We start from the raw sequence: 11490 nt of genomic DNA, 5'->3' as shown, positions 1-11490 counted from the left end.
AAAGTTCTGTGTCTGGTCACAAGGGACTTGACGACGACAGTAAACCGCCCCCCGCCACCACCACCCCAAGGCAAACTAAGTCTGTTCACAAGAAGGCACCGTAAGGGGGACGCGGAAGGGCGCCAGGAAATCATGTTTGAACACGAGTGGGCAAGTGATAGAAGTGGTTAGCGGATAAGTGGACATCACTTGTATAACAGGGGGAGACACTAATCCTTGACTTGCACTCTTGCTTAATTTAGCAGTGAGACAACTGCCTACCTCGGCACGAACTAACCAATGCTGCTATTTTGGTCTTGCCCATTCCACATTAGTTTGTGATCACGACCAGAACACGGAAAATACAACGAGATCCAGAGGATGATTGATAGCGTTCGAACCACATGCAAGTACGAAGTAGACGCGCCTACATCCTGTGTAGCTGTACTCAAGTGACCCGATTACCAACAGATCAGTAAAAATGAGTGAAGGTTCCGTTTGAGCAACCGTGCGGTGTAGGCGGAACTGGACGCGGAGCATCCGAACAACTCAGTTTTTCTATCAGTTGTTTTTTGAACCCGGCACATCTTCGAACAGGTCATCTTCCAATTTGGCAAGAAAAGATCATGACACTTAGCGCTGTTCAGGGGCTCGCATCCGGGGCGACCACCACGCCGTCTAATCCTTGTCTGACATCTTGGCACCGCTCGGGCGTAATCTCGCGATGCTCTCTTTGTTTGTGAGATTTCAGTCGTCAACCTCGTTGCGCCTCGATCTTGACTTCCTTTCGTTGTCTTTTTAAATCTCGAATCTTGGTGTTGCACCCTGAACCGCAACCCGTCCACTCTTTTTCGTGCCTCACAGACAGTCATTACAGTCATTCCTTGAATCTATCACGGCCAAAATGGTGCTACCCAGCTGCTTTCTAACCATTCCGGCGCTGTCGACCACCGTTATCGACTCTGGTGGTTATCATGTCCCCGCCACTCTTGCCTATGCGCCGACGAACACCAACTATTTTGGTGCCACAGCGTGTGGGCTGAACTCCCGTCAGTCCCGTCACTCCCGTCCTTCCCGTCCTTCCGATCGACTCCGAGAAGTTGTGAGAATTTGAGACTAACTACTCCTACAGTGACCTCAACGTCGTATCCCGCAACAACGGCCAAATGCACCCTCCCTGCTTCGGTTTCAGGCAAGGCGTATTCTGTAACACCTGTTGTCTATGTTCCACGAGCCACCCCGGGAGTTATCGATCTTTTCCAGAGGCCCATGAGGGTTGATAACTACACTTGCGATCCGATCCCGGTAGCTAGCATGAATAACGGCAACTTCCAGTTCTCATGCAAGAACTTGCGCGGGAAGGACATGGGCCAAGGCCACCACTCAATTAGCTGGATCTTGCCTGCGGCCGCAGGCGTCGCCATCAATACTTACGGCTTCATTGCCTACCAGCCGATCTCGACGCCGACGTATGTGGTCAACTCAGCCAAGGCGACGACAAATCTGGTTCCGACGACCAATGGTGTTACGACATACACGCGGTCCTTCACTGATACGAAAACAGTTCGCGTAACGGTTACCACCGGGACGACGACGACGACGTGTACCTACACTGTTAGGGCCACAGCAACGCCAGTCTCTGGCCGTCATCTCGCCCGCGCCGACGGTTCAAACCTCCAGCTTGGTTCTCGAATTCCAGTTCGCCATGCTGGCGGCGCAGATGTTCAGCCCGCCAAGCTGAAGGAACGGGCGGCGTCTGTTACCCCTGCCATCGGCAAACCAGACTTCGTCTACCCGCCGTATGGAAAGACCACAATCTACGTCAAGAGCATCAGCACGTCCCTCTACACCATAACGACGTACTCCACCTCCTATTGGGCTAGTCCAATCATAACCACCACCATTCGGGTCAACGCGACGGAGATCAAGACTGTCACCGTCACGGTGACTCCCACTCCTACATTAACGCCCTGAGCCCGGTGCGAGCCTTTGGGACTCGGCGGCCCTGGACATGTTGCTCTGGGCGACGTCAACGGGGGGCGGGCATCATGACAAGGGTCACGGCTTGCAGTACCCCTCCGGTCGGGAGGCGTGGTCGCCGCCAGAGCAGTTCTCTTGCTTTTCACTTCTCTCTCTAATGGATATTTTATGTACTTTTGTACTTGTAGATTGGTTAGCATTCGGTTGGAATGGGTGATAGACTTCTTGAACCATTACAATATAATTATTGGCACGGTGTATCACTCCCTGCCGAGCTTGTCTCGAGGCATCTATTGAGGCAGGCTTCGCCTGTTCTCCGTAATTCTTCATGCCAGAACATCACGCGACTGTCATCGAAGATACCAAGTGACCCAAGACTGCCTGCATACATGTCATCACCCATGGGGGGAGATTCGGAAGCTAGAAGCCATCTGTAAAGCAACCAATCTGTAACAGGCTCGAGAAGGTACTTTCCATGCTTGGAGAACTCAGTGCCCTATATGGTAAACAGGTAGAATATGGTGGTCTCGTTCGGATATATATGCTCCGCTTCTTTACCCTTTCTGCATTTTATAGCACGCTGAAGGTCTGGGGCATATCACGGGTGGGAAAATGATGAAAAGGGAAGCATTGAATGAATTCCAGACTCGGCAGAAGAAGGGAGGAGGGATATTCCGAAAGGCTCAACAGGTATACAAGATGTAATGGGGGTAGGGTGATTGTCAGCTTCGCGAGGGACACACGATGGATGGGCTGCGCCAGCCGCGACAGGTATAGCAGTATAAAGGAGTGTTGTTTCAATGAGCAGGGAGGTTTGGCTTAGATATACCAGTGAGATCATCGCAGAACCACGGGCACTAATCGCCGGGATCACAGTTTCGCTTGCCAGTTACTTTGTCGTAATAGTGGCCCAAGTCTCATGTACCGATCAGAGAGGGACATGTCAATGCCCAAAAAGCTTCTGGCTGAGAAGGTGGAGGACACCAGTTGTCGTGTATGCTTGCTTGGTGCTTACATCCTCCCCCCGAAGCTGTTTCTGAACGTTCCCCCACACCTCGGCAAGCACCGGTCTATCAGTAGCGCCGCCAATATTCATCTCACGACTCGTTAGCTTTGCTGTTCCTCCCAGCTCCAGCACGCACATCACTTACTATGGATGGCACAATCGCCCAACGCTGCAGCACTGTTCCATCCCTCTTCATCACGAGCAGCGCCGGCTGGGCCATGCCGTGCTTATACCCTCGGAGCTGGTAAAGCTGCGAGTCGCTAATCGCCACGTCAAGCAATTCTTCCTTCTTAAGATGTTTGGCGAGCGCGTTCTCCGGGTCAACGATCACTGTGTCGGAAAAGCCCGTGGAGGCCCTGAACTTGTCGAGGTGTTCCGGCACTTCCGCCGTTGCCGCAGCGATCACACCGCCGGCAGACTTGATCTCGTCCGAGATGGCGATAAGCTGCTTGAAATGGGCGATACAAAAGGGGCACCAGTGACCGCGGTAATCTAGTTGCATAAGATTAAAACTTATGAGAGACAGGATTGTAGCGTTAATACTTACAGAGGAGGAAAACGAAAGATGCGGATTGGACGAGATGGTCAAACTCTTGGACCGCTCCGGGAGAGTTGTTTGTGGACATGGTTGTTGAGAACTTGAGATCAATCTGAAGTAACTTGACGGTAACTGAGCCCGAGATGTATCAAGTCCAAGTTTATCAAGGTAGGTCGGTCTTCTATTAGTATCTATCTGTTTGGTGGTTCGCATCATATCAAGGATAGAGCAAGCGATCAGTAATCATGGTGAAACTTAACTCCGTTGCTTGGTAAAAGACCCTTCATGCATGCAGCATGGAATCTTTGGCGAGGTACTGGGTACGGCAAACGCCAGGGCCGTCTTGGCGCTCGGGCCGGCGTGGCACAGTTTGGATTTGAATGGCGGGTGTGGTGTTAATACACGGTGCAACGAAGAGTCTACGTTGACGAATTAATAATGCTGATCGGTGTTTTTGCCAAAAGAAATCCAGAACGGTTCGAAAAAGGTTAGGAAAATGACAAATCCATCGATATCTCAACACGTATTATCGGCATCACCAATTGCGTAGCGGAATTAGATACCAGAGGCTTAGATCTATTAGAATATATATAACAAGCCCACGCATGTCGTATGGTGGTTGATATCGCTGTTTCTATTTTCCAGTTCGTTTTCTTTCCAGCCCACGCAAAATCACAACATGGAAGGTTAACACCTAACCATGGAACTTGTTGCTCACATGCATATGGTTTTGTAGTTCTTTCCCATTAAACAAAGCGCTGGAATTCAAGTGGGTACAGTTAAACAAGGCCCCTCTGGCGCTTCAGGTTGTATTGGTGACTGGCGGGGGCCGTTTCGATGTCGATTCTCTAGAAAATACTGTTTAGAACGTAGAGTTCTGATCGGACGCTAGATTATAACGATTTCACTTAGTTATAACAAGACCCTGAGGACCATAAATGCCCAATGACCATAATCATTTGGTTCGCAACTGTGACGAACCTACTCCAGGATCCTATCCTGTTAGGGTTCAGTGAAGGTAATTTTGCAAAGGATGCTTCGGTTCGGTGCAGCCAAAGGGTGCACAACAATAGACTTGTCTCAACAGTAGGCTTGTGAGCTTGTAACGAACTGTAGTTGTGATTGCTAACTGGAGAACTCCCAGAGCTCTCCAGAACGAGTGACTATATACTTGTCTATCTACCGTTGCTCATGATGCTCACGGGTCTTGGCCCTGAGCATTCTGAGCAGAGAGTGCTCATGATGCTCACGGGTCTTGGCCCTGAGCATTCTGAGCAGAGAGTGCTCATGATGCTCACGGGTCTTGGCCCTGAGCATCCTGAGCACCGCGGTCCTTGCCCGTTCATTGGTTACGTGTTTCCTCTTAATGATTGGTTCGGGGTATTGCCAGCGTACCCCGCCGGCCGGCTGCATGCGGCCATATCCGTGACAGCAACGAAGGTGACCGAGGGCCATCGTTCCGGATACACGGCGTCCACCGCCTACGACCATACCTCAAGTCACACATGTCGTCATTATATGGACGAGGCAATCGCGCGATGAACGGGCAGTTGGGTATACTACTCGATGGTGTTTTCAGACTGCACAATGTTGGTGGACTTGTACGGCTTCCATTTCCCATTTCCATTCTCGGCCTCCTGTGATTAGCATTGATGCCAGGGGACCACTTCGGCACACCCGTTAAGTCTTGATTTCCCAAGACTTTGTGATCTTGAACCAATTACCCCTTCGACCGCAAAACTGGAGCGGCCACTCCCGCTTAGAGCGGTTTGCTATTAGTTCAAATTACCGAAAGAGGTAAGTGCTCCGGCGAGGAGGGACCTCCGTCACCATGTGGGCCGGCCGCCCCATATTGCCGCCGTCCGCTTCGGCCCCGCATGCCGGGGAGAAGCACACTGTCACGCAGTTACGTTCAATGTGGCTGTAGGCACGAAACCCAAAGTTTAGAGGCACGATAGCGATAAATCGATAGAGGTAGTCGTTGCTACTTCATGAGTGAGACATAGCTTGAATGAGATACTACCCCAGCCCTGCGTCGAGTGTCGACATCGACGTACCGTCCATGCCCGCCCTCGCCCGTCACAATCCCGAGTGAACTGAGCCAAGAATTGCCCAAATTCCACCAATCAGATCACGATAACCCCTGAACCGAGGATACAAAATAACGACCTACCCAACCCCGACACCACCACTGCATGCCCGAAGCAGCGGGGGTTCTTCTTTCTCACGACGACAGCCACCAACACCCATCAAAATGGCCGCCACCCCCCTCCTGGACTCGCTCCAACAAGCTCACCTCTTCCCCTCCCCAGCCATCCCCGCCGACTTCATCCCCACCTTCGACCTGACCGTCCAATTCCCAAGCTCCCTCGCCCCCATCTCCCACGGCGCCCTCGTGCGCGTCAGCGAAGTCAGCCAGGCGCCCACCGTGACCATCACCGTCTCCCCCTCCCCAGCCTCAGGCTCAGCGTCCTCAGCACCACCACCTGGGAACCCACCCACACCCCGCCATCTCACCCTCCTCCTCATCGACCCGGACGCGCCCACGCCCGCCGACCCCAAATTCGCCTACTGGCGGCACTGGATCGTGACCGGCATCCCGGCCCCCAGCGCCGGTTCCGAGGGAGGCGGCATCGAGGGCGGGCGCACGCTGACGGCGTATCTGGGGCCGGGCCCCAAGGACGAGTCCGGGCCGCACCGTTATCTGTTTCTGTTGTTTGCGGAGCCGGAGGGGTGGGCGGGGTTGGAGAAGGGGGATGTGGGCGGGGAGGAGTTTGTGGAGAGGAGGAGTTTTGGGGTTGAGGGGTTTGTGGGGAGGTATGGGTTGAGGTTGGTGGGGGTGCAGTGGATGAGGGGGGTGGGGGATGGGTGGAAGGGGGAGGGGGAGGTGTAGTCTTGGGTTGGGTCGGGTTGTTACGGGTAGAGGAGGGGGGGTTTTGGATTGGGGTCATGGGAGGTATGGGTGGGATAGTGGCTGTTGTTGTTTAGATGACCGTTCTGGAGGCCGAATGGGGAGGTTTGATAGATGATGAACTTGTGGCATCAGAAATCCGGGTTTAGCGTAGGACATTCTGTTCCATTTCTAATCCTGCTCACAGCTTTCAAAGGTCACCTCGCCAAGGCTTGTCCTGGTGATTTGTGACGATTGTCTTAAACCCAATAGTTTCGAAACGAGACACTCTTACCGCATGTCATCATTGGTTCAAAGTTAAATTCGTAAGTAATCCAGAGTACATACAAGGTTGCGCTTTAAGACCTAGCCTGCCTCTAAACCTGGTGAATATTCCCTGCCCTTGTCGTGGTCCTCGTGCTCGTATCGAGGCATTCACGTGGCAATCAACCAACCATCAACACCGCGTCGGACGAAAGACGCCAGGAGACTGGCTGAACCAGCAACAGGGCGCGAGTCCTATCGACTGCCCCATCTGGCAACTGCGGATGGGATTTGCACAAAAGACCTGGAGTAACGGCTGATCCGTGACACCGGGTCTTTTGATTGCATGAAACGGGAAGGTGCCGAGCCTTAACGTCGGCATTGTGTGGCTGGATCAACGAATGGGGTAGCACCAGGTTGCTCGGCCCTGTCAGAGCATGACGTATCCGCATCCTGCATCGAGTCCATCAAGCCTCAATCATGAGTTGTGCCGTGGCCTTTATTAAGGCTCAGCCTGCTCCTCCAAACGAGGATCGAATCCTCATCTCCCGCAGCTGATAGAACACGAAACCTTGAGTTTACTTTCAGCTTTCGCCAGCACTTTCATCCTCGACTTTCTGTGTCATGTCAATTGATCATCTCTCCAACATACCGACAACAATCGTGAAGTGACGCCGGCAACCACCATGATGCATCGCATTTCCGCGTCTCTCGTAGCTTGCGTGGCCCTGTAAGTCAATCGACTTCAACCGCACTATCAATTTCTGACAGCCCTTTCAGTGCGGGGTCCGCTTTTTCGCAAGAGCTCGGCTCGGCTTCAATCGACTCGGTTTCGGGCTGCGCGGCCGTGGTGTCGACCACCGATGTTTGCAGCACCTGCGTGACCATGGAGTGCATCGCGCTAGCCACCATCACCGCCGGCTGCGGCAGCTGCGGCGAGACGCCGCCGACCATCTACCGGTCGTTCCCGTGCGACGAGGGATGCGATAACATAGGATGCAAGACCCTGTTTTCCGTTGTGACGGCAACCGACAATGAATGTGGGTTGATCCGAGTCATGGCCCGGCCTTCGTCGGAACCGACGAAACTCGGTTTTGATTGTTGCAGGTTGATGCTAACGACGGCACAGGTGCAACAGGCGCGGGTCCGACGCCGGCTCCAAGTCAGGACCCGAATCAGTCAACTGGCGGAGGTGAGCCAGCAACTTCGGCCAGCACTGCCGGTGCCGCCCGTGTTATGCCGTTCCGTCTTTGGTAAAGTGGTAGAATTGATGGCGACGATGGAATGGAAGATGGACCCAGTGGGGGAAGGAGGAATGGAAGGATCGGGGGATGGCGGTTGGCCAACGTTCCTTCCGTTCGGTGGGTCCCACTGCTGGCAGGTGTGTGGGCCTCTGGGGCGTTGTGGACTCTGTTACTGGACTGTGCCCCATCTGAGAAAAAATGACAGATCGATCTGAAAATACGACAAGTTATTTTAATCTCCCCAATTGATTTCGTAGCGTAATTGAGATGGATTTCTTATGGAAATAATTTGTATGGGCCGCAATAACCATGTACAGAGTCAGCACCCTATCTGCAATTTTTGAACCCCCTCATCGATCGTTCTGGAGAGTGTCCTGCAGATAATGGGTACCTGGCCCTTGCCTTATCAAGCAGGGATGATAGTGCTGACCACGTCAGAATGACTGAGCCTGAGCCTGGGCCTGGAGCAGGCACGTTCTTGGACGGTTGGAACCTGACGCCGCAGCTCCCGAACAAACTCGCAATCAAGTCTTTCTTCACCCCGACACAGCCCGAAGGCCGACAACCTCCCCCCTTCGTGGTTGCATCACTGGCACTGCTGTGCATCTTGCCGAGACTCAGGTTTGGGCTTTTACACACTCATTTCATTCCATGTGTTGACGAGATTCAATCGTCGCTGCGCATTCGTTTAGGCTCCAAAATGTCTGTTCGTTCCTCGCTCCTAGAAGCTGTCGTCGTGTCAACTCACCCTCGGCCTCTTTGACGCTGTCACGACGGCACACAAACCCCTCATTCACCGGCGAGGCCCGAAGCCCAGGCTGGATCTGGATCACGAAGGCACGACAGTTGAAGCCTGGAGTCTTTGGACCGCCACAGCACATTCGACATTTGCACGGTCATAGCGCATCTCTACCTAGTTTCACAAGGCAACCACCGATGGACACCACTGGATTCTCGAAACGATCACCAAAACCACACCTGCCGCGAAGATGATATCTTCTCTTTCTCTCGTCGTCTTGCCCGCCCTCGCGGTCGTGGCGACTGCGTTCGGCACCATCAACGACCCAATTGTGCTCAAACAACACAACGAGCATGAGATGATCACCCGCCTGGCGTTCCAGTGCCCGGATGATCAGAAATCCGACGGGATTTGCTTTGAGCCCGGCTCGCTCGACCAACTTGCCGGCTATCACATCAATGTCCTGGGCATCGCTCTCACCGGTACGGGCACCAATGGGGCTGTTGGTGCCCCCGACACATTCGATCCCTTGCCCGAAGGACCCGAAGCTCATTGCGACGATGCCGACTATCTCGACATACCTGGCTACCCACAAAGCCGGGCCCAGGCAAACGCAAAGCTCCAAACTTGTGTCGATCACCTCCGCCATCGCTTCCGCCAAGCCGTAGGTGCAGCACCGCGCATGCTGGACGAGCGAAACCGGGTACGCCGGGATATGGTGCAGCTGTATAGCGGAGATTGCACCTTTGCGTTTCCGGGATGGCAGAGTGATGATTTTGGTCGGGCCAAATGCAGCACGTTGGAAGGGCTTGGGCGAGCGCTGCACGGAATTCAAGACTTTTATGCCCATAGCAACTGGGCCGACGATGCCGACCCAACGCAGCCTATCAGCGTGGCCAACCCGCCGGGGCTGGGGATGAACGGCACCGCTTCATTTCTCGATTTGCGTGCCAACGGCACCATCCCGGCAGACCAGATTCCTCGCAACCTCACAACCGGCTGCTTCAACTTACCCGATTTGACCTACGGCTCAGGGGCGTGCCAAGGACGCGTCACCCATGGCGCCCTCAGCAAAGACAAGGGTGTAATCCACCTCGACGGCACGTTTGGTGTGGTTGACATAGATCCCCGATCTCAAGTCGTTTCAACCAACTTTCAACTGGCAGTAAAAGCTGCTGTTCAACACTCGCGCGAGGTATGGGCCGGTCTCCGGGACGAAATCCGCCTTCAGTACGGCGCCATCAGCGGCGACCTGATGATTTGTTCTCTCGTCCGTGATAATCCGGTTAAGGACTGTCGTAACCGCACCATGGCTGTGGCATTCGAGAACTCGTTGGCGAGTGAAGCCAACGGCGGCATCCAAATGGAAAAGCTGCTCGCCGAGGAGGTGAACTCGAGGTTGAGCACTCAGGGGCTTGATAGGATTGCCGTCATCGACAGCCGCAAACCCGCCATCCTTGGATATCCCATGGGGTCACCAGTCAACGCAAGCTTCGACCTCCCGCCACCATTTGGCGAAGTCTGCCTGGCCAGCGGCCTGGAGTTGGGGATTGCCGTGACTATCCGTGCCCAGCCAGAAACATACGCCGACCGAGGCGCTATCGTCCTCTTCGCCACCAGCGCAGAGGATCCAGAATCTATCGATAACACGCTGGAGCAACTCCGGCGGGCCGCAGAGGAGGGCATACGCGTCCACTACGCATGCATCGACATGCATACTAACACAGCCGAGGTCATTCCAGACAAAGCCAAATGGGCCGGGTGCACCCCTGGCGACTCTCTGGTCCCACCCGTGCTCAAGACCGGCGGCATCGTGGCTTTCGTCGACGGGCCCGCAGCTCGGTTACCCGCACATTTTGCCAACCTCGTCATGGACAACGGCCTCACAGCCACCGACGAAGATGAACAAACCCCCGAACACACACGCATCTATCCCGGCATAGCCCTCGCCGGCTTCCTCAGCCCCGACCGCCCCACCAAATCATTCACCTACCCCCTCTCGGCGGGCGAGAAACTCGAATTCACCGTCAGCAGCGTCGCCGCGAACGGCCAAGGCACAGAAGCCTGCTTCAGCGTGACGCTGTGGCGCAACTATCCCGACAAGGAGATCGCAACCCACACACGCTGCGGCGACTCCTCCCCCCTATCCCTGCGCTACGAGGCCACCGAATCCTTCGACCTGGTCCTGGAGGCCGAGTACAGCGACACGGCGCCCAAGGACGAGCTGCTCCGCCGCGAGGACATCCTGTTCGTGCTCGGCGTCGACACCAACATGCCCGAGAAGGACGAGACCACCGTCAGGACGACGACGAGCATCCGGAGCGCGCGCGCCACTGTTGGTGGGGAGGCGTTCTTGTCTAGTGAGACTGTGCAGGTGGTGTCGGGGACGGCGACGGTGGATAATAGCACGTCGACGTGGACCGAGTCTTACAGGGTTGCGGATGGCGACAGCGCGTCGTCGGTTCTCTTCCCGGGTATTGAATACTACCCCATGTGCGCCGTGCCGAATGTCACGGCTACGGCGATGCTCAGCAATTTGACCGTGGGTCATGGAGAAAATGGAAGGTAGTGGGCAGGTGAATAAGGGGTTAGACCTTGTAATGTGAAAATGAGCTCACGGATTTATGATGGTATTAGATTTGTTTTTGACATTTACATACTCGAAGATAGAATGTTGAATCTATAGATGGGTAGATCTGCATCCACTTCCGCCGTGAAGCTGCTCAATACTCGGTGCTTAAGGTAATTCACAAGCTGGCTTTCTACTTCCGCTACCTCAACCTCAACGACTCCGGATTATTTCCAGCTTTATCCCCGTCCACCCTTTTCACCATCTGAAGGAGCTGCAGT

At 54.3% G+C, this 11490-nt stretch overlaps 4 protein-coding genes across 4 annotated transcripts; 2 read left to right on the top strand and 2 right to left on the bottom strand.

Annotated features, from left to right (window-relative positions):
* The first annotated feature begins 697 nt into the window (after positions 1 to 697).
* On the top strand, positions 698 to 2234 carry F5144DRAFT_534085 (uncharacterized protein). Its single transcript, XM_066787009.1, has 2 exons — positions 698 to 1028; positions 1112 to 2234. Exons 1-2 carry the CDS (start codon positions 884 to 886, stop codon positions 1951 to 1953), a joined length of 987 nt encoding a protein of 328 aa, XP_066643648.1. The 5' UTR covers positions 698 to 883; the 3' UTR covers positions 1954 to 2234.
* A 321-nt stretch (positions 2235 to 2555) lies between these two features.
* On the bottom strand, positions 2556 to 3770 carry F5144DRAFT_630354 (uncharacterized protein). Its single transcript, XM_066792418.1, has 3 exons — positions 3513 to 3770; positions 3111 to 3457; positions 2556 to 3055 (listed from the first exon to the last, which is right to left on the bottom strand). The coding sequence occupies exons 1-3, from the start codon at positions 3589 to 3591 to the stop codon at positions 2903 to 2905; spliced, it is 579 nt and encodes a 192-aa protein (XP_066643647.1). The 5' UTR covers positions 3592 to 3770; the 3' UTR covers positions 2556 to 2902.
* Positions 3771 to 4603: 833 nt separating this feature from the next.
* Positions 4604 to 4934, bottom strand: F5144DRAFT_574319 (uncharacterized protein). The gene is made up of 2 exons (XM_066789010.1): positions 4750 to 4934; positions 4604 to 4701 (listed from the first exon to the last, which is right to left on the bottom strand). Exons 1-2 carry the CDS (start codon positions 4914 to 4916, stop codon positions 4683 to 4685), a joined length of 186 nt encoding a protein of 61 aa, XP_066643646.1. The 5' UTR covers positions 4917 to 4934; the 3' UTR covers positions 4604 to 4682.
* A 400-nt stretch (positions 4935 to 5334) lies between these two features.
* Positions 5335 to 11209, top strand: F5144DRAFT_593245 (uncharacterized protein; the record flags this gene model as incomplete). Its single annotated transcript, XM_066790438.1, has 8 exons — positions 5335 to 5426; positions 5795 to 5904; positions 5960 to 6188; positions 7429 to 7697; positions 7787 to 7910; positions 8316 to 8478; positions 8819 to 9678; positions 10174 to 11209. The coding sequence occupies 8 exons, from the start codon at positions 5335 to 5337 to the stop codon at positions 11207 to 11209; spliced, it is 2883 nt and encodes a 960-aa protein (XP_066643645.1).
* Positions 11210 to 11490: the final 281 nt, after the last annotated feature.

Source organism: Chaetomium tenue, assembly GCF_020726465.1.
Source record: "Chaetomium tenue strain MPI-SDFR-AT-0079 chromosome Unknown F5144scaffold_4, whole genome shotgun sequence".
NCBI lineage: Eukaryota > Fungi > Ascomycota > Sordariomycetes > Sordariales > Chaetomiaceae > Chaetomium > Chaetomium tenue.
The sequence above is the reverse complement of the archived record's forward strand: the minus strand, read 5'-3'. Positions and strand labels throughout refer to the sequence as shown.